This window comes from Rousettus aegyptiacus, unplaced genomic scaffold (genome assembly GCF_014176215.1).
Source record: "Rousettus aegyptiacus isolate mRouAeg1 unplaced genomic scaffold, mRouAeg1.p scaffold_m13_p_4, whole genome shotgun sequence".
NCBI classification, from domain to species: Eukaryota; Metazoa; Chordata; class Mammalia; order Chiroptera; family Pteropodidae; genus Rousettus; species Rousettus aegyptiacus.
In genome coordinates this window covers 30344474-30371946 of record NW_023416307.1, presented here as the reverse complement: position 1 = coordinate 30371946, position 27473 = coordinate 30344474, and the positions used below count along the sequence as shown (strand labels likewise).

Below are 27473 nucleotides of genomic sequence, written 5' to 3'. Positions count from 1 at the left end.
AGTAACATCAAATAGCAACATTTTTGTCCACTTACAAGGAATACTATTAAGAAGCAATCAAGCTGTTTAATAAAGTGTGTCAGAAGTGAATTTTTTCACAATTAGAAATATTTAACATCTTTAGTCAAATACTTAAATGGGAAACAGCCTAAAGAAAAATAAAGACCTACACACACCATCTATTTCAACTACAAAGCAAAATATTCACTATGACTAAAGGAAAATAATTTAACATTCATTATCAGTTTATAAGCGTATAACTCAAAGGAATGATTATGCTCATACGTAAATGCGAGATTTTTCCAAAAGATTTGTAACTAAGGTATGCAAGACATAAAATCAAACTGCAAAACTAGTTCAAAGCAAATAGAGTCCAATGATTCTCTTATGTTTTATGTTCTTTATTTTAACTGGATATTTTAGAACAGTAAATTATCTTTCATAGCAGTGCCTCCTGGTCAGATAATACAGTACCCCACTTCTGAATGTAAAGATTTAAGATAAATCAAAATGACTGTTAAGGCGTACAAACACTACTTTTAAATCTGCTCTTATTTAATAAGGATCATTTTAACTCATATTCAAATACATGGAATGTTGGCACAAAACTGAAGCTGCTGTAGAAAGATCACAGATGTTCTGTGGGTTATTGAAACTTCCATTTCTCTAAAAACATACCCTTAAATGGTCTTAGTTTTACAAATTTAAGTGTTAAGAAAATGTCTAAATAATAAGTAACAATTAAAATAAAATGTTTATTTGTAAATTATATACAGAATACATTTTCTTCACGACAAGGAAATGGGAAGAGCCATAACCTTCCAACCAACGCTGCCTGCTTTCTCTGTAGGAGATGACCATCTTTCCCTGAATCAGATGTACAAACCAGTTTGGATTTCCTAAGTTGGAAAAAGAGAATTTGTAGCTAAACTAAAAGTATTGGTACATTATTACTAGTTGGCTTGTTTCCACAGAATGCTTTTGAAACCTACTAACTCAGAATCTCAGAAATTTCCTGGTATAATTTTATAATCAACAAAAGCTTAACTATCAATAACAATGAGTTTAAGCATTTCATCTCAAAGAAACTGTGAAATGGCTACATAACTATACATAATCTGAAATGTTGGTTTCTTTATCTCTTTTAGTTATTTGATTAGTCTAACAGTAAAAAGCCATACAACTATCAAAAATGCCATTAAAATGTCACTGTGGAAAATGCATCTTTGATAACTATCGAAATTAATGAGACCTACTTGCTGTAAAATTATCAAATAGATAAAATTTATAAATGGCTTTTGACTGTACCAATAATAGTATTCTATGAAATGAAAGACTGAATAAAACTGCTTGGATGTCAAATACATTTCAGTAAAGGGATTTAAAATGCTACAAATGTCATGTGTACATTATGATGATCAGCCAACATAGAAAATCCAACCTCTTGTATGTACTAAGTCCCCAAGTTTGGCAGGTTATGATTTTTCATGTGAAGATTTAGTTGTTTCTCCATCATTGTCTTCTTCCTCCTCTTCACAATCCCCATCTGTTTGTTGTTCCAGTTCCTCTTTTGTGATCATTTCAAAATCATTCCCATTCCCACTACTGTGTTGGGATCGGTCATCTTCCCTCCTGTCACTGTCTGTGTCAGAATGCCGTTCTCCACTTGAGCCTTCTGTTCCATGATTTCCTGGTCCTGCTTTTCCCTCTTCATCTTCCTTTTTCTCACTGTCTGATTTTTCCTCACTGTCGGATTTCTGCTGCTTTTTGGTTTCAGATTTTTCATCTTTCTTTAAGTCTGCTTTTGGTCCTTTATATTCATGTGTGTATAGAGGCCTGAAGGAGTCAATGAAGCCCACATCAGCAGTCAGATTTGGCAAGAACCAAAAGTGATGCCTTCCTCCAGTTATGAGCCAAATGATGAGAAATAGAATGCAACGAGCTGTAGGAAAAAAATTTCTCTAATTGAATAATTCAAGCATTGACTCTGATAATAGGGAGTATTTGTTAATAAAAAACTGGAAAAACATTCACCGTGTTATTATTTGTACATTACATGCACTTTAAATTAAATAATTAAACCTGGATTAGTTTAGCAGCTATCACAGTATCCTATACCCACAGCATCCTACTCTGAACTTGAGGGCATAATGCTAAAATGCCACTTAAAAAAATTACTTTTATGTTTTTTCAGCTGGGTGCTGTTTCATGGAGGTACACTTATGATTTATGTACTCTGCTATGTTATAGTTCAATAAGGATAGCCATCAGTTAGATATATAAATATGCACAAGACCATTGTATAAGAAAAGGGAAGTAAATTTAAATAAGGGATGAAGGTATTGAAGAAGGCTTTAAAAGGAAAAGAATGGGCTGCATGATGACTTTAGCCTTTGCAAAGCAGTTCTATAAAAACACTAAAAATTATACTTTTATGACCATTTTGGTATAAATACAAATATAATCCTTCATAGTTTCATTACTATATACATGTATACATATCATTTCTGATTTTAAAAGAAATAAAAATGGGAGGGAAAAAATGGCATAGATGATAGAGGCTCTGTATATCCCTCTGGCGAATAAATGAAAGTTCTAACGGAAACAAGGAGCAGCAGCAAGGAGAAAACGCTTGGGATCTAGAGGAACAAGCCAGGCAACTAGGGAGAAGTCTAAGAAAGCACCCTGCAATGGCAGAAGGTAGGACAGGGCGAGGACATGGGGCTGCCTGGTCCCCAGCGGCAGCCGCAGCCGCAGCCTCTTAAAGGGGTTGCGTCCACAAGTGTACTTTCACAGTGACAGACCTGCTTGACCTGAGCACCAACAGCGATTCAGCTGCACACAGGGGGCACCAAGGACTTACAGGGAGACATTGTCAGAGTGAGGGCTGAGGCGAGACTGGCTCTGTACAGAAATGTTGGCAGTATCCATTGTTCCCTGTTGAGCCCTCCTCCCTCCCAGCGCACAGACACAGAGCTGCCATCAAACTGGATAGCAGAGGTAGCTCTGCCCAGAAGATTCTCTGAAACCCCTCCTTCCCTAACTCGTGGCTGCACCCATGCCACATCCTGGGATAGCCTCTGCGAGTCAGGTGCTCCTTGCTGAGCAGCCCCTAGACTCACACTGGAGGCAGCTGGCCTCAGTTTCTGGTGTGGCCTTTTGAGGCAACTGTTAAGTACACCGTCTGTGGACTGCTTGATGAATCTTAACAGGTGGTGGCCCCAGAGGGGTAGAGGCTTGAGCTACATTTGGCCTGCAGCTGAACCCCTCTCAGGACTGTGCCACTGGACACTTACTTCAAAAATCTACACTAACAAGACCAGGAGACTTAGGAGGTTTGCTTAGTACATAGAAACAGATACAGAAAGGCAGTCAAAATGGGAAGATGAAGAAGCAGAAACCATATGACAGAACAGAACAGAGATCCAGATATACTGGAGTCAAGTAATCTAACAGATGCAGAGTTCAAAACACTGGTTATAAAGATGTTCAATGAACTTTTGGGAAATATACATAAATTCAGTGAGAACTTCAATAAAGAGATAAAAAGCATAAAAACAGAAATGGAAATTATAAAAGGGAACCAGTCTGAAGTGAAGAATACATTATCTGAGATGAGAAGTATATTAGATGGAATAAACAAAGGAATAAAGAGGATCAAATGCCCTATCTAGAAGACAGGAAAGCCAATGAAGACACTCAATCAGAATGGCAAGAAAAAAAGAGGCCAAGGATATAAAAATAATTTAAGGAGGATATGGGACACTATTAAGGCTCCAAATACTTGTCTGATTGGTGTAACAGAAGAAAATCAAGATGTTGAACAGATGTTTGAAGAAATTATGATGGAAAACTTCTCTAACCTGGTGAAGGAAATGGACATAAAACCCTAGGAAGCCCAGAGAATTCCAAAAATCAGGGATCCAAAGAGGCCCATACCAAGACACATCATAATTAAAATGCCAATGGTTAAATACAAAGAAAGACTATTAAAAGCAGCAAGAGAAAAACAAATAATTACTTATTAGGGAACACTCATAAGACTGGCAGCTGATTTCTCAAAAGAAACTATGCAGGACAGAAGGGCTTGGTAAAAAATAAATATTCGACAGAATGAAGAACCATGATATACAAATAAGAATAATTTATCTAGCAAAGATATCATTTAGAGTTGAAGGACAGATAAAGAGGTTCTCAGACAAAAATAAGCTAAATAAAGAGGTTCCCAGACAAAAATAAGCTAAAGGAATTAATTACCACCAAGCCCATATTACAGGAAATGTTGGAGGGACTTCCTTAAGAAGAAAAAACACTTATCAAAAACAGGAATAAAGAATGGTAACAACTACATTCCTATCAACAAGTACCTTAAATGGAAAAGAATTAAGTGCTCCAACCAAAAGATAGAGTGGCTGAAAGGATAAGGAAACAAGTCCCCTACATATGAAAAGGAAGGGGATGAAAAAAGATACTGCTTTGATGGACCTAGAAAGTATTTAAGTCAGACAGAGAAAGATAAACACTACATGATTTCATTTGTATGAAGATTCTAAGGAATAAAAAAACAAACTAATCAAAAACAGACTCACAGTTATAGTGGGCAATTTGGTGTTGGACAGAGAGGGTGGTTTGAGGGGCTGGGAGAATGGAGTGAAAGGTTAAAAAAGTACAAATTAGTAGCTGATGGATGGTCATGGGTTTGGGGAACACAGCATAGGGAATGCAGTTAGCATTAATACACTGGGTAGGTGGAGGGTCAGGGGAGGGAGGGAGCAATTGGGGGGATCATTTTATGAACTATATAAATGTCTAATAGATGTACTGTGTACTTGAAACTAAATTAAAAAAATAATTTTTAAAAAATAAAAGAAATGAAAATGATCACATTTCTGTGAGTCCAAAGCATGTTCCTACTCTGTCTAAAGGATAATAAGTTTTTTAATAAGAACACTTTTGAACAATGAGAACATTTTCCTAAAAGTTATACTTATTTTAAAAATTAAGTAATTATATAATTTCAGCTTATTTAAGGACTAATCCTCTCCCAATATTAGGAAACAATATCATGAAGAGCTAGATCACTTAAATAAGTTTTGAGGTTATCTTTTAGAGCAATGTATGACAAAAATGTTGTTAGTTAATGGAAGAATTAGAGAATTTTAAAGATTATCTTAATGAGTTATCACAAACACAAAATCCAATATTTGATATAAATTTTTTCATAATTTACCAAATATATAGAGCTGAGTGATTTTCCTTTTTTTGAAAGTCATAATGACTATGTAAATGTTACGAACTAGTCCAGTATGACAAATTTTTGGTTTTGTTTTGCTTTTTGTTTCCTTACAGACAATTCTACCACTAAAAGAAATTCACCTATGCTTCTTCCATTATTTTGCTTTGGATAAATAAAAGGAAATGGTTTTAGCTGCCTTGACTTTTATAAGGTAGTAATTTCTACTTTCACAAAAGAACAGATATTCTGAAAGACATTGTAACAGTATGTTGTGGTACAAATAGAAATGACAAATATGTTTGAAATTATGATTTAAGAACTTTCACTAATAAAAAAAAAAGCACATTTTTTTCTCTGAATATAATTATGATATTACGATAGGCTTTATAGGATTTTAGTGGTTCATATACTATAAATCTTGCCTTAAATCCAAGAAAAAGCAATATATAAATGGCATAATTAAAATCTAAATTCTTGCCATATACAGGGCATAACAGGGTTACCATTTGTAGTTTTCTCCACATGGCATTAGATTACCAGGGGCAAAAAGTTAAGAATCATGTGAAAACCACTGTGACACATACTGTCATACTGTCTCTATACCAAAAGTGACACATTTAGAAAAATTTTAAACATCCTATTTTAAGTGGCAATGTTAACAATGCATATTTAAAGTAGCAACAAATATAATTTTGACCAACATATAATATACAATATAATATATAATATACTTCATAGGATAATATAAAAGAAATATCCAATTTATAAGTGGGCTACAAATCAAAACTATTTGAAGATATATTTGGAATTGCAATGTTGAGTTTGTTTTCTTGTTTAATTCACATTATTATTTAATGCACAATGCTGCTTAAAACCATAGCATATTTAAAATGAAAAAAATTATAGAAAACACGCCTGAAGAAACAGTATTTTAAAAAGCAAAACAATAAACTATCGTGAATACTGGTTTAAACAAAAGATGAGCAAGTGGGTTAATTTTATTCAGTGGAGATAAATTTTCACTGAAAAATTTCAAAGAGCTAAAGTTTCAAGGATTTGAGAGCCAGAAGACACCAATTTGATCATATCTATCTGTTAGATTAAAGTTTATGATTTCTCATTCTTGATACAATACCACTAGTTACCTATTTTATGGTCTTAGATATTATTTCTTGGCCTACAAATATGCTGTGCTACATGCAGAAGCATCAGAGGATTTCCCCAAGGTGACTAAGCAAGAGGAGGGAAAAAATAAAAGGTGGGTGGAAGAGTTTCACACAGAGTCAGAGATCAGAGAGAAAAAAGGAGGACCATAAACATAATGAATTGAACAAAAATACTAGATAAGCTCCTGGACCCATGGATCGGTGGCACCAACTCAGGACATACCTTGATATCCAGGATGAAGGAATGTACAGAGGGAAATTGCTTAGGGCTATAGGAGCAATGCTTTATAACATATATCATAGAACTTCAGAATAACATGTATCTACTTCAGGTCAACTTATGTCCTCTAACAACAAACATTAGGTCAACAATGTGGGTGTCGTTTTTAATTTTTATGTGGAAGAATCTGGTATGTCCTAGTGGAAAAGGTGATTTGTTATCTGGGGAACATAATCAGAACTTAGTACCATATACCAGCATAAATTCTGGATGGTTCAAAGAATTATAGTAAGTAAAAAAAATCACTAACAGCTTTAGATAAGCTGAGAAAAATTTCTATTTCTTTCCCAAAGTGAAAAATTAGACCTGTCCACCCTATGCGGAAAAACTTCAAATACTAGGATTTTAAGTAAAATAACATTTGTTGGTTTTTTCATGGTAACATGCTCATTGTAAAAAAAAATATATAGACAAGTGTGAAGAACACTGAAATCATTCATAACTAACTAATGCCACTATTTATATTTAGGTGCATTTCCTTTTAGCTAAATCTTCCTTGGCATTATTTTCATTAAAAAAAAAAAAACTTCCTAATTATACAGGCAAAAACCACTTTCTTATCTCAATTTTATTGTTTGATTACTAGTGAGCACTTTTAATGTATTTATTAATTACTTGTTTTTAATTTCCTCTTTTGAACTGGGTTTTTTTTATATTGTTTTCTTTTTAGCTATGAAAGACACCAATCAACCAGAAATGTAAAAAAAGATTACTTACTCTTTCTTGTTTGATTTAAAAAAACATATAAAATTTCTTAATGCATCTAGAATTTATTTTGGTACATGAGTACAAACTGATTTTTCCCAATGGCAAATCAATTGTTTAGAATCATTTACTGAATAAGTTGAATTTAAATATTTAATACAAACATGATTTGCCTTAAGTCAAACTATAAAATATTCATTTGCTATAAAGTTCTACTGAAGCTCCAGATTACAGTTCAAAATGCTCAATATCTACTTTACTGAAGTCATTTTTACTAATAACAATACTTACCAACAGCAAGGAGAAGAATGCTGGCTACAAAACAGCCTGCACCCACACTGAGGTAATAAACACCCACTCTCATTTCTGCTGGCCAAAGAGGGAAGAGGGTGGCTGCTATCACTGCAATCACTGGAACAAGAAATGATAAAGTCACAAAGATAACTTTAGATTTTCAATGGCTTGGTTACAATAACAGTAAATATATTCCTAGGGAAAAAAAACATAAACATACTGAAATACATAAAATTTCCATTTTTTAGGTAAAAAATGGTCAATTATCTGTCATTTTACATAGTTCAACTTAAACATCTTAATTATTCTTCTTAAATTAGGTTGGATTTTTCTAGTATAAATTACATATAAAAAAGTGCTGTCAAAATGTGAAATTGTTAGCTCTTTAAATGTCAACTGCTGCTGTACTCTAGTAATATCTATTTTTCGACTATGATATATCTGTCTACTGAACAGGGGAGCTTAAAGAAACAACCTAACAACAAAACTAACCAAAAAATGATTCCAATGAATCAAGAGATTCTGATTCTGGGGTGGAGCTCTAACACCCACAAATTTAAAAAGGTCCAGATAATTCTCATATACATTGTTTCTGGTAGTCAGGGAAACTGTATACAAGAATCTACAGCTTTTTTCTAAGTATGATGGCACCACATGGAATAATCATAAGGAATCAGAAGTCTGGTTATTAGGTTTTTAGAGCAAAAGAGATGGGATTCAAATTCTAGCTATATCATTTATAGGCTAAGTAACCCTGGGTAAGTAAGCTACTTAACCCCTTTGAGGTTAGGTTACTTTGTATTTAATATGTGGCAGTTCCTAAATTTTAAAAGTTGGTATAAGGATAAAATGAAATAATGCATATAAAATATTTAGTAAGTAATCAACAGCTATCAGCTATTTGGGTTGGAAATGTTTGAGTTTCAATTCTTAAAGAGTTATTTTGAATGGCAGCTTATGACACCTTATTGATCAAGCTTCTTTGTTTAACTGCTATCTATTTTTTCCTACTTGTTAAATCATTCTCTCCTTCCATCCACGGCCCACCCTGAATAACACAGTCATGATAAAAATAAATAAAGATAAATAAGTAAATATTTAAATAAATAAATAACAAAAAAAGTATAAAGTGAAGTCTTCATCCAATTTTTGGTCCACTCCCCAGAGGTTAATCTATATTATGTTTTTTTCTGTACTCCCAGAGACTGCCAATATATAAATGAAACTACAATAAAAATTTTTTCCTACATAAATCTTATACTATTCTTACTTTTTGCTTTTTTTCCACTTAATCTATTTTAGATATCCTTCCATCAGTGCATCCGCTTAATTCTTTAACCCTTTTCCTGTCTAGAAAAAAAAATAAGTGCTGCTTCCTGCCAGTATTCTTTTAACAGCATGCATAGGAATGCTATGCTTTCTATGATTTGACATTTTCAGCAACCAACTACTAAAAACAGAACGCGATATATAGAATGATGTCATTTGCCTCCAAAGACTATTGACATACTAGAGCAATGCAAAAATAATAATAAAAGAGAGATATTTCACGGCAAACTTTGGGGGCAAGGTTAGGACTGTAATCCATCAGTTATGTGCAGCTCCAAGTGCCACCAGTAAGTATTCTCAAGGCAAATGGGAAAAAGGTCCACAATTATATGATATTGTAGTGTGCAGCTGTAGTGTAATTTATTTCACCATTCTCCTATTGAGGGTCTTGAAATGTTTCCAGTTTTATCCTATTACAGACAATGGTGCAACAAATACCAGTGTAAAGGTACATTTGTGCAACTGTGATTATAGCACAGGATAATTATTAGGTCAAAAGATAAAGGCATTTAAATTTTGAAACATATATCCTAATTACTCTCCTAAATATAATCTGAGGGATTTGGATTACCACGTGTCAGTGTACACTTCTGAATAGATACTTTGTGTAACTGTATTAAGGACAACCATGGGATAAATTCCTAGAAGTACAACAGGTGGGTCAGTGAACATACATTTAAAATTTGAGAGACAGTGCCATGCTGGTCTCCATAAAAACAAAAATGATAGACATATCATTAATTGTTGGATAATACTGGACCTTCACCAAGCATTGAACCTTCACCATGACTAGGTACTATTAAACTCTGTAATCCTTTTAATCACAGTTGCTTTAATTTGTATTTCTTATGAGTGTGACTAAGTATCATTCAATGATTGTTGGTCACTCTGACTCTTTATCTCTGAGCTACTGTTACTATTTTTCTACTAGGCTGTTAACCTCTTAAATATCTTTGCTTTAATGTGTTGCAAATATTTTCCTCATTTCATCATTTATCCTCTGACTTTAACATATACTTTTAAAAAATATTTTATGTTAAATATTTTTCTTTATAGGTTCTGCATCTTTATTTTCCTTTCTAAATTTTAGACATTGTACTCACCAAGAATTAATCCCATGACAAAGGTTTTAAAATGAACTGGGTCATAAATCCACACAAATACCTAGAAGAATCAAGAAAAAATGTTTTAAGTTCTAAGGTCACATTAGAAAGTTAAGCTTAATTCTATATTTTAGGTCCTCTACAAAAGTAACTTCCAACCTCCTAATGTAAGAACTGCTTTTTAAGGTAAACAAATTCCAAAGACCTTTCCTTCAGTAGTAGTGTTTCTTTTGATTACCATTCGGTTAGAAAGTTGTTTAAAAAACAAATTTTGTAATGCACTTAAAAAAATTTCTATGCAATTACATGCTTTTAATGATTTTTTCATGTGTGTAAGCCATTACTTATTCAGCCTGAAGACCAGTAATTGCACAACCTTTTTGTCCTTAATGTAATGATGTACAGTGGCATGAGTAGAACCAGTCTGGGCTAAGAGCACAGTTAATTCCAGCCAGGCCCTATTATGGATCCAGCAGCTCTGAACTCCACCCTGTTCTCTCCCATTGATGAGATGCAAAGAATCATTATTAAAGATTATGCTTAGTGAATGTAAAGATTCTATGACTCCCTAAAATAATGTTATTGCTTACTTCCCCATTGAGGGTCTGTAGCTCATAAGTTGGGAACCACTGCTTCAAAGCTTAATTTACTTTATACAACAGAAATTGACTTCATTTAGAACAATCAGAACTCTGTTAATCATCATCCATAAAATTCCTAGTTTTATCTTTTAGTTTCTATAAATAATAGTACTCTTCAATTTCCTGGTTCTATTCTGACCAGAACTCTTTGTTACTGTCTTTTTGATTTTGGTTCGACTTCTAACATTGGGGATTCCATTCTTCTTTTCATCACTCTGCACATTACCCCCTGGAAATCAGATCCTTAGATATCACTTCGGCCAATGAACAAGTTTTTAATGACAGTTTCCACCTTTAAAAGTTTGACAGCATGCCTCTTTCAGTGGAACAAAACCTAGCTTTTTCAGGAACATAAGCACCCATGTTTTTGCTCAGGCTGCTTCCTCTGCTTAACAGATCTACCTTTGTAGTGTATCTGGCAATCTGCCAGCCATCCTTCAAGGCTCAGCTCAAGTGTTCAGGATCTCCAGAACCTCATGAGCCTCTTGACTAAATCAACTATTCCCAACTGGTATTCTCACATCATAACACCACAAACATAGGACCATTTTTGACAGTTTGCATGTTTTCGAGACTGTAAGAGCTTCTAAGAAGAGAATTTTATTATTTACCATGGTATTCCCAGCACCTATAAAAATGTCTTGGCATATAACTAATGCATGGTATCCGAGCTTTCATTAGGTAAGGCCTGTGGTCTTCAATCAAGTGGTTCTTAAGCATGGGTTCACCTCAGAATCATCCTGTGACACGTTATATGACACACACATGCACACGCACACAAGAGATTCTCATGCAAGTATGTCTGGAATGAGCCTACGGCATGTTTTCTGAAAAGCTTTCCCAGAATTTCAAACTCGTAGCTCCTGGAACTACTACTTTATATATTACTTTTGTATTATGTATAGCAAGAAGAGATATATCTTGAAACTCACAATTCAATGGCCAGTATATAACTAATCTTTTTGTATTGGTTACATAACTAAATTAAGAAGTCTTCAATGTAAGGCTCCCACCACACAAACTTCCTATTACCAAAAAAAAATTTGGTATCTCTTGAGTAAAACATCAAGTAATATTGAATTTTAGGCTCCTAAAGTAGTATGTCTGACTATAAGGGCAGAATCTAGTATGTGTCCCCAATTAACCATCCTGCTTTTCTTTTTCCTTTGATAGTAATGGAAATCTTGCATTTTGGCTGGGCAAATGACAACCCAGTATAAAAAGGACAGTTCTAAGATTTTACTGCATGTGGGCATGACTACGTGACTAGGTTCTGGTGATGAAACCCAAGCAGAAACGAAACTACCAGCTTCCTGGAAGGTGTCCTTAAAGAGGAGGCACGTCCCTTACTCTCCTTCCCTCCTCTGGATGCAGACATGAAGTTGGGAGTCATTTACTAATTCCCTCACACAGGAGGAAGAGCTTGGATTCACCATGGAACTGCAATATCTGTGTTTTTTACCTTCAGATTTTATTGATGAGAGAGAAATAAGCATCTATTTTGTTTTAATCTATTGTTACTTCAGGTTTCCTATTACTCATATACAGCTGAACCTAATTCTGCTTTTTATAAATGTAAATTCAGAGAAATTATTTATTTTTACAGAGTAGATTTTATAGCTACATGGTTAGATTTTTTTAAATTACTTCTTTTCTTAGTGAAGACAGTAAAGATAATTCTAAAAATGCCTATGCAAAACTGGATTTCTATTTATAGGCTAGGTATTCTTACCTCATTTCCATCTAGAAAAACTTGATCATCATGTGGCTCAAGCTTGAATTTTTTCTTAGTTTCCTTCTTTTTTGGAGTTCCTGGCGTTTCCTCCTATTAAAATACAAGATGAATAGAAGAAAAAAACACAAATAAGCAAAAAGCAATATGACATTCAAATAGTCAAAAAAGTCTCACTATTTGAGACACAGAAATCAAAATTCTCAATCGTGGTATTTATAATAACCCTAATATGGTTACCTGAAGTGGTTGCTGCATAATATTTCACAAGTGCTCGTGTGACATTAGTGATTCCATACAATGATTTTGATTTTTACTTAATCTTAACTGAACTCACCTTTTTGGACTCTTCCTTTTCGCCATCCTTTTTTTTTTCTTTTTCCTTTTTTGTCTTTTCATCCTTCAGATTTTCTTTCTTGCTCTTTTTATCTTCTTCTTTTCCACTTTCAGCTTTTCCTTTCTCTTTTTCTTTTTTTATGTCTTTATCATACTTCATTTTCATTACCTTTAGTGCCCGGTGAAAAAATTGTTTCTTTAAAAGCCTTTAGAAAACAAGGTATGCTATTACAATCTCTATCAATTATACATACTAAAAAGCAAAAACATAAAGACCTGAATAAAATGAGCAAAGAAAGACATACACTGACAACTTACAAAAGAAATAACAATCGGTAAGCCCGTGGAAAAACAGTCAACCCCATCTCTAATAAAAACTATACAGCCAATTTAATTATAAAAAGTTTCCAACCTAATTTCCTTTTTTAGATATGAGATGACAGGTTTGGAATTATGCTTATGAAACTTTTCTCTATGTTCATTAAGACTAATCAAGACTCTACTTAATGATAAATCTCAAATTCAAGAGCAGATATAAGAAAGGGGTTCAATAAATATAAGTTTAAGAAATGTTAACAGATTAAAGATATGCTCATGATTTGACTGATTCAAATCATATCTTCATGTCTTTCTCCATGGTATTTTTCTTCTTCATGTACTTTACTATTCAGCCTTTCGCTATAATATCTTCAATTAAGTAGTAAATAATTAAATATGCTAAGGTGAAATTTCCAGACTCTCACAGCATCAAACTGAAAACTGGTCAATATAATTGGTAAAAAACACTACGTACTTCTTATTTCACTTATTTCTCTCAAGACATTGTTCTTCCCTCTCTTTAACAATTATTTTTTACATTCCTACATCAGGGTTTTTTACACTAGCTGTTCCCTTCACCTGGAATGCTCTTCCTGCAAATAAGCATGTCCTTTCGGTTCACTCCGCCACTTCCTTCAAGTCTTCCCTCAAATGTTACCATCTCAATTAGGTATACGCTATTTAAAATTATGAACTCACTCCCTATCCTCCCTCTAGTTTCCTATTATACTACCCATACCATTTATCTTCTAACTTGATATACAGTTTGTTATATGTCTGTTTGCCCCTTTCACTGGATCGTGAACTACTTAAAAGTGAGATCCCTGCTTTATTCATCTCTTTAACTGATGAGTTTAGAAGCTCAGCTGATTCCAAATTAAGTCAACCTTGGTGGTAGTTCCTTTCTAACTTTATACTACTACTCAAAAAGCTGGGTTGCCCTTATACTTGTTATCTAAAAGCCATCTTTTCAAATCTTATGTTTCAGTTTCAGAGTTTCTGATTTGTGTCTTCATTCCTGCCTTCATAAAAGTACAACTCACTGCCACCATATGTGACTACTCACCTTTCTATCCCCATTGGTGTCTGCTCCAACACATCATACCACGTGTTAAGTCAATGACCACTTATTTCTGGTCATTATAATGTGCCCTCTGGAGCACCTGTATTTTTACCTGGTTGGTTGGGCTTCTTTCTGCTGCCCACCCCAAAAACATTTCCACAAAGCTAGCTTCTCAGTCTCCTTATCTGACCTTCTACCTGTTCATAAGATTTATCTATATAGCATAAGACTCTACCCTCAAAGACTCTACCGTTGACATCTGCTACAGATAAACATGTACACAAACAAAAAATTGAAATGAATCCCTTAATAATGAACTACTTATGAGTAGGAAGTGAGATTTAAGAGTAGTGGTAGGTATCTGAATATGAAGGGGGATTTAAAATTTTTACCCTACTTCAGAATATCTTACGAAAATTTATAATGAACATATTCTAATTTTCTTTATTTACACTTGCACTTATGTGATTTCCAGATTTTTCTATAAGGAACATTTATTACCACTTACTGTGAAAACAAAATACATCCTATTCATTATGTATTAATTGAAAACCAACATTTCATATTACAGTTCATATTATAGACTTCCATATATTAAGAGTCTATGTGTACACACATAGATACTTGAGTATATATTCTCAAATGGTAATGTGGTTATCTATGAGAGAACATTATTAGTAATTTGAATTTTCCTCAGTATCATTTTAAGAGTAGAGAAAAATATTCTTAATAAAGTAATAAATAATTTAAAAAATAAAACATACAACTTTAAGAGAAAAAAAAGCTTTCTCTTAGTAAGTATAGAAGGGCACAGAACCAGAAGGAATATCAGCTTCTATCACCCTTCCTGCACAGGTGTCTCACCCTCATGAAAGGAAAGCAGACTATTAACCAAACTGGTGTCAAAGAGTTCACTCAGGTATATGCATGCAAATATCACCCCTATCACTTAACTAGCTATGTAGTGGTTGGATAAGCTACTTAATTTTAGTTTATTTCTAAAATGTGGTATCTATCTCTTAGGGATTTCTAGAACTAAATGAGAAGCATGTAGATTAATTAGCATGGTGCCTGACATATATGTACTCAAAGTTAACCATTATTGCTACAGCAAAATATTGAATTTCATTTAATAGTTATGAAATAGACACACAACACATTCAGGTTCATAAATCATTAATCATAGCATCATTCCATTCAGTAAAAATGCAAGTAGAATCATTGACTTATTTCTTGATAGGTCTTTAGAAAATTTCTACTTCAACTTACTTTTTGCCTCAAAAAGTGAGATGACATTTGTATTATAATAATATCAATGCCTCCATTATATTAAATCACTTAGTATAAAGCTGACATTTTCACATAACTACTCGTACTTCCCTTTCTTAGCATGTTCTGTGCCCTTTACCAGGATCAAATGTCCTTTCTCCTATTGTTTGCTGGGTAATTGCATATTATGTTCCAAAGTTTTCCCTCTAAAGCCATTCTTGACATTTCCTCATCTTTGTCTTCCTTACAGAATACACTATATTGCAATGAGTCATAAGTCTTCTTTAACAGACTATAACAGGTACTTTGGAGGCAGGAACCAAGTGACACTCATATTTATATTTCTGGGGCATGGCATAGAATAGATATTTGATAAATATTTGTTGAAAAAACAAATGAATTAAAAGCAGTGTTATTAAATTGCTTCCTTCACCTCCTTTTATTTTTCAGGTTTAAAAAACATGACACCAGACATGCGTTCAGGACTTTCACCTGTGTGACAATAGTGAGGTTGTATTAAATGCCCATATTGTTCTGTGGAGTTACAATAAATTATAAAACAGTCCTACAACTGCCTTCAGATTTAGCTGCCAAGAAATAAAACAAACAAACAAAAAAGACTAACACATATGCAACACTTCTAAAATAGTTAAGGGCTAAACTATATAATACTAACTTTATAAATTCTGTAGAACCTTAGATAGAAAGATTAATGTGGGCTTGAGGACCTGGGGAATACTGCATGGTAGAGATGAAACTTGAGGGATGCTTACATTGAAAGGCAAGCAAGACAGAGGGACAACCATTTGGGGAAAGTGCCAGGTTATGAAGAAATAAAGACCAGAGGGAAAATGGCTGTGATATATGAACAAGAGTGAGAAGGACATTAATGGACTGGGAGGATGGAGATGCAAAGTCGTGTGAGGAGTTCGAATGGTGCTAGATTAAATAGTCCATAAGAAGACATAGAATATATTAGAAAAGATTGTTTTGTGTATTATTCTACACTTTCTTGTTTTCTTTTTCCTCAGATTCTCTTAAGTCCACTTAGTAGCTTCAGAAAATGAGACTGGACAAGTTTCCTTTTGTGCTTCTGTCTGTAGTCAAGCAGGAATCCATAAGGGCTGGCCATCATGAGGCCTCCACAGTTAAAGTGGCTCTGAAAAATTTAGGTAGATCTACTTCTCAATTTTAGTGCAGAAAGGACACAAACAACCTGACATGAATGGGAATAACATACACAATGAAAAGTAGTGTATCTCAACAGTCTCTGTACTCAGGTCTTTTGGGCTTTCCATATAACAAGGTATCAAGGCTCCTAAAAGACCAAGAGATGTGGATTAATACTGGCTGCTCTCCTCAGAGTTGGGCTTACAGATTAAATATTCAAATAGTACTGGTTTCTCTGCTATCTGAATGTATAGCATTCCTATGAAACTTTTTGTAAGGTGAAGTGGATTAAAGTGAAAAGTATCCCTCCCACTTTCCAAAAATTCGCTTAAACACCACTTCTCTTTCAAGAAAGACCTGCATTAGTACCTGTTTTCACTAACCTAAATAAATCTGAAGAGGATTTTGCTTTTACAAAAGATTTACATTAATACCTGTTTTCACTAACCAAAACAAATCTGAAGAGGATTTCTGCTTTTACAAAGCTTTATCATAATGTAAGTCTTCAGAAACTTTCAGAAAGCAGAGGATACCTGTACTGACTGACAGGTGAATCCTTCATCTTAATTTGTTTTATTAAATTATCATTGTGTTGGAAGAGGAAGTATAGCACACAGTGGTTAAGAGCATGGACTATGGAGCCAGACTGTTGGACTTAGAATTCTGGTTCTGACACTTACTAGCTGTGTGACCTTGGGTAACTTACCTAACTTCTCTGTTTTAGTATTTATTTAATCTTTTAATTTTTACATCATATATAAAAAACAAATCTATTTTGAGGCAAGGCAGGCAGTTGCACTTTGGAGTTCTAAATACACAAATGGCTGTACAGGAAAATACCAACTATTAGCTCATCCCTGACCCAACAAAGAACTTTTCATTGTTTCTGAAAGGTCCATTAGTGACTCTAGTTTTTGGTGACTACAAACATTAAGAAATATTTAATAATTCTTTAACTTTATAGCTTTAGAAACAAGGTTGTAAAATAGTGGTTTTTAAGAAAGGTCTTGTGTGGCTGATACTTTAAATGCCATTAAACAACAAATTAATAAATTGCTATATGTACCTCCCTACCAAACATAAAAAATACTCTAAAATGTCAAATTTACACTGATTATAAAATATAGTGTCACGTAAACAAAATCTGGTTACCAACATCTTAATAAATATGCTTATTTAAACCAAAGGAAAAAATGGAAAATCAGCATACTTATTTCCAAAAGGAAAGTGATTTTTGTGCATAAGTACCTATCATGAAAAACATGGATATGTTACTAAACTGTCTATACTTCATCTTGGAGTCAAGAAAAGGCAGATGTTGCAGCTGTCTTGATTTTACAAGGAATACATTAGCAATCACAAAATAGAGAAGGGTAGCAGCTAACAGCTCAGTGTATAGGCACTAAACGAACAAAAAACTCAGGAACGAAAGATCTACTAGGAATCCTTGCCAAACCTGCCGAAGTTTTGGAAAAGACTCCCCAACCAGCTGCTTGAGAAGAGTTTTGTTTACTGTGGGTGCTGATATATGACTTTTATTGCTGACCCTTCAGTTTAGTCAGCTTGGCAAATGTACAAATGTAATAGATCAGGGGTCCTCAAACCCCCGACTCCGGGGCCACAAAGCAGGAGGTGAATGGCAGGCAAGTGATCAAAGCTTCATTTGTATTTGCAACTGCTCCCCAGCACTGGCATCACCACCTCAGCTCAATCTCAGATTATCGAGCATTAGATTCTCTAGGAGCACTGGTCCCTGGTACCAAAAAGGTTGGGGACCACTGTAATAGACCATAAAAACTATAAAAATTCAATAACCTAACACCAAATAAATGTATTTCTGGAAGTACTGAAGAGATCCAGTTTGCATGTTTTGTTTTAGCTATGTTGTAATATCACTATATTTAATGATGAAAATGGGTAAGGAGCTTCAGGATTATGGAGATTACTAAATTATTATTTAGTTATCCTTCACTAAGAAACAAACACTACCTGTTGCAGTAGTCAACCACAGACTCCCTTGTTGTAAATAAAGCTTCCTCTCCTTTCTTGGCCTTTGCCCACTTTGAATCCAAAAGGCAATCCACTGCTTTTGAAGCTAAAGAAGAAATTTATTATTTTAAATTTAGTATACAAGAAAATTTATATCAAAATAATATTTTATAAGGCAAATTTCAACATTCTGGCATCAGAAAATAAAACCAAGTTCAACAGAACATTTAAGTCTGACATGATCATGATAAACAGTTCCTCTGAACCTCAGTTTGTGAATCATATCGATAAGCATCTTTTTAAAGTAATTCTTGGAAATAAATGACATTCAAAAATATTAGATAAAGCAAAATAAATTAATAGGGAAATGTTCTAAACAAAAATTCAAAGTAAATGTAATATTACTATTATCAAATAATCATAATTAAATTAGGATAAGTAAACCAAAAACCTTCCTCTCATAGTAATAGAAATTCTGTCATCATGCTTTATTATAACTCACTGAGTAATAAACTCTATGAACAATCTACTGCTGTCACTAGAAGAAACTAAATACATTAGTTCTGATGTGAATAGCCGTCTATTTTCAAAACTTTTAATGAATATCAAAATCATTAACCATGACACTTAAGAAAGAAAAAACAAAGGAATTTCTTTTCTCTACAATGTCAATTCGATCTTAATGGATCAGACAGGAAAACTCAACCACTATTTATAAGCTATGGGGATATATTACAGATGGCATTAGCTTATAATGAGGGTGTTTGAATTATGTGATGATCCAAAGTGCCTATATTGGTTCCAACAGACCTGTTTCACACTGAACTATACTCCAGAGTTATACAAAAAGATTACCTTTAAGTACATACACTATCTGAACAAAAGGTAGTATTAATATGGAAAATAAATCCTGTTTTAAAAATTTCCAACAAATGTTATTACAAAGCACTTTCTTTTATCTTTTTATTATTGATAATTTCAATAATAAAAGGAAATAATAGGATAAGCGATTGCCATATGCTCATCACTCAACTTCACCAATCACAAAAAGTACTTTTAAAACAACATATCCCCAATTTAGGTATCTTCGTAAGATATGTACACTAACATAATTTTACTGATATAATCCTACCAATAAAATAATCAACCCGGTGACCCATCATATTGGTGGACTTTGTAGGACAGTTGAATCGAAGATACTTGGCTACAGCCTTCTCTTCTTTAGATGGTTCACCAACTTCCTGCAAAGTAAGAATATTAATGTAATCATTTACTTGAGAAATTCACACACTGAAGAAATTTAATTTACTAATCTGTTCTGCAAATCTTCTTAAGTGGAGTACAGGCCTTTCTTTCAGGGCTTCTCTGGAACAGAGCTGGTGATGTATACAAATGATAGGATGGAGATTTTTTAAATTACATGTTTAAACATGTAATTTAAAAAATCTCAATATTTCCAGCAATATGTAATCTAGATGTGACTGATTTCAGGAAAGTCTGTTTCTAAAATGAATAAAAGCTAAACAATAGTAAAGAATTATTTGCCAAGACTCTAGAATGCGAGATAGTTATGTTTCAGGCAAGACATTCTAACAACATGAAATAGAAAAAATAAACTATCTAAATTATCTGTCTTTAAGTCAGTTTTCCCACAAACTCAGGTAAGACCGAACTTAGCTATGTTTGATGAAACTAAGGAACAATTAACCAACCAAGGTTTCAGCTTTAATTTTATCCTAAAAAGGAGGAATGAAGTAAAAGCCTGTCCTTTGGTTGTTGAGTCAACTGGCGGCTATTTCTCATATTTCTTCCTTTGCATTTCCCAACTCCTCTACTTCCAGTACCCAAATGACATACATGATTCTTATATTCTGCTACTATCCCATTTGTGGATTATTTGTGTTAATAAAAATTAAAAGCCCAAGCCATTCAATGTAAACAAAGACTACAGTAAAAGCCAGGTATTTATGTGAATAAAAATCCTTTAGTTTTAGATATAAAAATATGTACCACAGGAAAAAAAATTCTCAAAATACTGTGAATTCAAAATATAACATTCTAAGTTTACTAACATTTAGAAGGCTCCTAACGATCTACTTTGGAGCCTAGTCACAAAACATATTTCTGACATGCTAAAGGTGAAAATTCTATATTTCGATTTTTGAAATCACACTAAAATATATTAACATGTTAGTTTCATATGTTAAATGTTAGTATTCAATTATGCTTATGTAAGACACTGCATTTCCAGGAGCTTCTTCTATTAGTAAATAATATTCTACATAGTGTGGTAAAGCCAAAAAATACTATAAATAGTTGAAAATGAGATACTAAAATTGGCTTATAGAAACAAATTCTATTTTATAATCATATCCATATATGCTCATTTTATCCCTCATTCGATACATTTGTTGTTAATTGAAAAGTATGTCTAATTAACTGATAACTTGTAACTGGGCTATGCTTGATTAGCAACAATGGTGCTTCTTATTGAGAAGGCTCAATAAACATAAAATCGTTCCAATACATACTGTTTACTCTGTATCTTTGGGTGCTACAGTTCATAGCAAAAAATTGTAAGACATGGTACCTATTACCCCAAACAGCAACTGTTACTTTCCAAAACGAATGGTAGAAAAAATATTTTAGGAGTATACAAAGAAGTAGGATTATTAATATGGATGAGAACAGCTATGAAAGACCTCTTGGAAGAAGGAACTGGATTTTGAAGATGTACAAGTCTGGGTAAGTTGAATGGACAACATAAACATTGTGGCTGAGAATGAGCACAAAATTTGGTTCCAGTAGAGACAAGTGAGGAAGCATTGTGAGGTTAAGTATATATAAGTAAAATAGGGCTAGAATCTTCGAGGCAGTCTGAGGTATTTCAACTTTATCTTGTAAGTAGCAGAAAGACCATTAATGGTTTTTGAATAGAAGGACATAATTAGAAAACACGATAGCCACATTATTTTGGTGGCTGTGTATAGCATGAACTGGAAAAAAAAATGCATAAGGCAGGGGAACTAGATAGTATTCAAGTAAGATGTAATGTGATAGTGGACTAGGAATGGAAAGGATTGTGGATATTTCAAATATTTTGAATGTAGAACAGATAGGATTGAATGATAAAGGATGAATGAAATGGCTGAGTAAAAGATGTCAGATCTCTAATCTGACCAACTGAAAGGATAGTTTTTCAATAATAGGAATTTGGAAAGAAGGTGATTCTGAGGGAAAAAACAATCATATCAACTCTAGGCATGACAAGTCTACACTCATGCTAACACTCAATTAAACCATTTACTTGAACACAGGCATAAACACATTAATCTGATTGTTGACACAGGCATCACATGCAAAATATATTAGGCTATACAAGAAACTGAAAAGTCCATTCTATTATTACATATAGGAAGTCTGATAACATTTTAAAACTTCATTTTAACAAATAAGTTAACCAAACTCATTTCCATACTGCAAAACAGACTCAAATACAGCTGACCCTTGAACAATGCAGGGTTAGGGGTGCCAATTTCCTGCACAATTGAAAATCCATGTATAACTTTTCACTCACCCTCCCCCCCCCCCGCGCCATATTTAACTACAGTTGTTGCTCAGTCTCCATGGGGGATTGGTTCCAGGACCCCAAACGGATATCAAAATCCTCAAATGCTCAAGTCCCTTACATAAAATGGTATACATCAATGCATACAGTTGAAACCACAGATCCATTGGTTGAATCTGCAGATGCAAAACCCGGTGATACCAAGTGTTCTCTGTATACTTATGGAAAAAAAATCTGTGTATAAATGGACCCACGAGTTCAAATCTCTCTCAACTAGACAGAGAGTTACTTGTCCTTTGATACTTTCTTAAAGTTATCAGTATCTTCTCTTGAAATTATGACTGGAAAAGTAGTGAATTCTATCAGGACAATGATACCTTCCTTGCTCCTTTTTGAAATTCAAATCTTTTAAAAGTTTTTATTTTCCTTTGTGAAATATTATAAATGTTCACTATACCACATATAAGTTATACACATTATAGGCTGTCTTTAATGAAAAGTACAGAATTTGTGCCATCTGCTGAGGCTTTACAGCCAGAAAGCCAAGACAACATGACCCTGGGAAGTTGGTTATATAGAAGGTCCTGCCACAGACTCCTCACCATCACTTCTCCCCTGCTGCACTCTCCCTTGAAGATTATAAAACAGTCTTACCCTTTTCCTGTTTATACATTAGACTATAGTACCTCCTCTCTTTTGTTCTTTTTGATGTGAACAAATCTTCGGAAAATTTTCATAACTTTTCTAGAAACCTCCTAACAAAAAGTGAAGGACTTTTGGGAATAGCAAGACCCACTGATAAAGAGAAACCAGCTAATCAACACTCAAGAAAACTTTACATAGCTCAATGAATGAACTCAAATGCTTAGAAACAGGAAGCAAAGAACCAATGTATAGAGGCTGGCCTGCCATCTTTGCAATCAAATACGAAAGATGCTGGCTCCTACAACTCACAGTCCACGATTATATAAATTGAAAGTTTGGTTAGAACATTCTTTTAAAATTATTTAAAAAATACGATTTTCACTTTAGAATACATCAATGCTTAAATACTATAATAAAATAGGAATTATCATTTCAAACTCTATATAATTTTAGCCAGTACCTTTTTGAGAAAAAAATTATTAGATCAAGAGTCAGTAAGCCGCAGGCTTCATTCAATCTTACAGAATTTTTTATTTAGAATTTTTTAATTGCTATATTCAATAGAAATAAGCTTTGATTTATTTGACTTGTTGAGTAAACTGAACAAAAAAGAAAAAGGTTAGTTCACAAATTGAATTTGTATCTTCATACGAGCAGTATAAAATATTTGTTAAAATGCAAATAGTTAACAGAATAAAACCTGAAAGCTGGAGGGAACCTTAGATAAATTATTTGCTTAAAGTCACGCAGCACATTAATAAAATTTTACAATAGTCTCTATATCTTAACTCTGACAGTAGCCTTCTGTGATACCCCCTTGCTTCACTCCCATTGCAAGCCCTTCTCTCTCTCTCTCTCTCTCTCTCTCTCTCTCTCTCTCTCTCTCTCTCTCTCTCTCTCTCTCTCTCTCTGCCCTGCCCCAAGAGTGGGGAGTTTTCACTTGGGACTGGCTTCTGGGTTCTTTCTCTTTTCTGCAGAAGGTCCCAGAGAGTCACACTGTAAAGTGCTAAACTTTCTCTTTTCTGAAATTAAGCATATAGGCCTATGATATGTCAGGATTTCAATGCCAGGAGGACAGATGGATACAACAAAATTAACTGAGATGCAAGTTATAAAAGTTCTAAGAATTTGTAAGCCATTTAATGTCTCAAAACACAACTAGATACCTTACATAAGTAGAATATTGAATGAGATGATGCCCTCTTTAGCAGGGACAAGTCATGTTAAGTCTTTATGTTATACAATATAAAGACTTCAGGGTTAAAGTATTTCAGAACAATTTATTTTTATGTTGGCAACGGTGAGGTGGAAAAAACATTTAACTGGGAATTAAAACACTTGCTCTAAATCTGGTTTTACTATCTTGATGAATAATCTCGGGTCACTTCATATAAATAACCTTACTAAACCTCAGTTCATCTGAAAAATAAGGGTGACGGTTTAAAGCAATGTTTTATACTTAGTAATACTTTTTTATCAAGGTCCTAAAGGTAGTTTAAAGAACTATGAGGTATGGGGATGTGATGGTAGTGGGGTGCCGAAGTAACAGGACTTTGGACCCACCATTCTGTTTTTTGTATAAGACCTGCATTTGTGCAAAAGTATTCCGAACAAACCTTATTATTTGAAAATCCTTTTCAACTCTAAAATTTCATGATACTAGGATTTTAAATCAAACTTTCTAGTAAGTAGTACCTTGTTAATCTATAAGCACTTACTACACATTCTTAAAAACCTACATAATTGAATTTCTTAAATTATTTTTGAATGTTTCATTAATTTAGATTGAGATCACTCTCATTTGAGAATCTCAATCATTAAAATTTCCCAATATAATATCAATGAACATGCAGCTCACTTCTGGTTTGCGGTGACCAGTAAAGTGAGTCCAAGAAGGAAATGTGACAAAATAGTCCTCTTGCTTCCAACTTTGATGGGACATCAGAACCTGAAATTATGCTATACTAGAAAAAGCAAATGAGTTAGCTACTTTTATAAATCCTGAACTTGTCTATATCAATCACTTCCCCCAAGGTACAAATTATAATTCAAGGTCACTCAATCCAATAAACATAAAAATCTTTCCTGAACAGAAAACATCAAGTAACAAACAACAGGAAACTCAGTTGATATTACAGACCTTTTTGCCCTAAAGTCTTACAACAGAATCTTTTCTGTAACTGAAACTCTACACTTTATCATCACATTTGATCTTTTTGTCTAAAGTGATGCCAATATTATAGAGTTTCTGAGTGCCTGGACAGGGGACAAGGAATTTTATCAGCTACTGTATATTTTTATTAATTTGTTAAAACAGCATAGTAGTACTCCACGTAGCACTCCCAAGAGCTTCACAACATTCTAGGGCAGCTATGTAGAAAACTTTGAGGATGGGAAAATACATGTTATTTAGTTTGATTTAGCAGTATGCCAAGCTGATTTTTAACAATCAGATCCTCACATACTTTTCTGATCTTCAAATAAACAAAAGTTAAGTAAATAAGCTATACTTTATGGAACTCACAACCTAATGGTTTATTTACTGAATAGAAAGCTGTTAATCTTTCTTCAGCGTATCAGATTGGTTAACAAAAACCAAAACAAACCATCCTAAATCCTTCATCCTTGGGAAGGGGGAAAAAGAACGAATCAAGTGCCAAGCACCCTTTTAATGCATTTTTTTTGCAACAACCCTACAATCCTATGAGGTTCCTTTCATTTTTTTAAAGGTAAATATTCCATTTTTACAGATTTAGAAATTGAGGTAAAAAGTTAAGTAACTTGCCCAAAGTTACACAGTTAACAATTAGTGAAACAAGTACAAACAGGTAGTCTGGCTCAAGTTTTAGCTCCCAGCCACCACCGCTACTATAAAGCTTCTTAATCTACTTTTCTATTTAATATAAAATCACAATTGAAATAGAGCAGCTATTCAAAAAGTGAATTAGGATCACCTTTACAACAATATTAAATAACAGCTGGAATGGTAAAAAGTGTTTGTATAAAAGGCGTAAGTGTAATGTATATGTAAATATAAGGAGTCCAGTAAGTAAAACTTGACAAATTCAATACAAATTCTAATGAAAATCTTATATATTATTTATACCTGACCAATAATACTAAATTTTGAAAGACTAGGAATAGTATAACTAGAAATTTCTTCCATAATAATCTTAAGTCTTGGTTTTATGGCCTGTCTGAACTCAAGGGAATTTGTCTCTTTATGATCCCCTTCTGCATGCTGTTCCAAACTACTTTGTTATTTCTGCCCAATTCCAAAAATCCAAATTTACTGGCATCTTTTTTCCTAGGATTTCAAAGTTTTCTGGAGAATTTTAACTTGCATAGCTCAAACCATCTGTGGTGTAAACTGATTAAGTGATAGATTTTTTTTTAATGTAGGAATAAAACATAAGACAGTCACTCTAAACAATGAAATATAAGGAACAAAAAGACAATAATGAGTGTAACAATTTCTGATTAGTATATTAACAATTTACAACATGCTATCAATTTATGATGACATATGAAGGTTTCTAGGAGCATGAGCTGATGAGAAACGGACATCCTGAGCCTAAGATGTTCCACCTATTTAATCCTCTTGGTAAAGGGCAAGAACAACAAGGGGGAAAATTGCAGGGATGAAATGCACAGATGACACGCATATGGAATGAGGGATGTTATGTAGGTTATGAGGATGACACACAGGGAAAGGTTTCTGGGCGCGACCAGCTCCTTGCAGTATGAACGGAGCTGTGTTTATTTTACACTGTGTCGTCCGAAAGAAAGCCGAGAGCTTCAACTGGACTATTAACTTAATAACATGGGCAAGAAAGAAGGGTACACGCCACGAAACATATGGATAGGCAGATCGCCGCCTGGGCCCCCGAGCCAGCTGACCAAACCTCGATTACTCCCCCTTTTACGGTCCTTCTGTTGCGCACAAAGAGCCGGCTGCTTTAGGTCAGTCCTCTCCCTTCTACCCTAATTACTATGGCCTTAATTTTGAGGGAGCTAAGGCAAGAGGATGGGGTGGAGAAGGGAGACGAGCTTGGAGAGGGTCAGCGTAAGCTCTGGGAGGAGGCTGGGTACCCAGCGCAGGACCGGGCCGGCGCAGCCACAGGAACCCTGCGCTGCCGATTCCCAGCGCGGCGCCTCCTGCCTTCCGCCGCTGTCCCAGCACCTCGGCCACAGTCTCCGCCGTCGCCACCACCGCCCTCCCTCAGGCCCCTGCACAACGACGCAGCCCGCAGCCGGCGGCCTCGCGACGGAACCCCACCCCACTGCGCCGTCGGTTTCTCGCCCTTCCGGAGGGCTTTCCCCGCTTCTTTCACTTCCGAGCGCCCTGAAGCCTGTACCCCAGGACTCGACTTGGCTACCTGAATCCGCTTCTTGTGTCGCCTGCGTTCCGCCATGTTGGCCGCTCCGCCCGGTTCCCTTTGACGTGGAGCGAGGAGAGGGAGGTGGAAACCTCGCGAGAGCGCTCCGCGGGGGCCCGTTATGTAACCCGCCGGCTGGCGCCCTGCTAGGGGGGAGGAGGACGAGAGGCTGGTACCCTGGGCCCGGCGGGCCTTGGCGGCGCCTCTTCTCCCTTCTTCCCCACTCTTTCCTCGGCTCCTTTTGTTGCGG

The 27473-nt window shown here is 34.6% G+C and overlaps 1 protein-coding gene across 1 annotated transcript; it reads right to left on the bottom strand.

Moving 5' to 3' along the window:
- Positions 1-380: 380 nt before the first annotated feature.
- Positions 381-27473, bottom strand: SEC62 (SEC62 homolog, preprotein translocation factor). Its single transcript, XM_016148116.2, has 8 exons — positions 27224-27473; positions 19764-19872; positions 18632-18737; positions 12824-13028; positions 12487-12579; positions 10114-10174; positions 7679-7798; positions 381-1942 (listed from the first exon to the last, which is right to left on the bottom strand). The coding sequence occupies exons 1-8, from the start codon at positions 27257-27259 to the stop codon at positions 1476-1478; spliced, it is 1197 nt and encodes a 398-aa protein (XP_016003602.2). The 5' UTR covers positions 27260-27473; the 3' UTR covers positions 381-1475.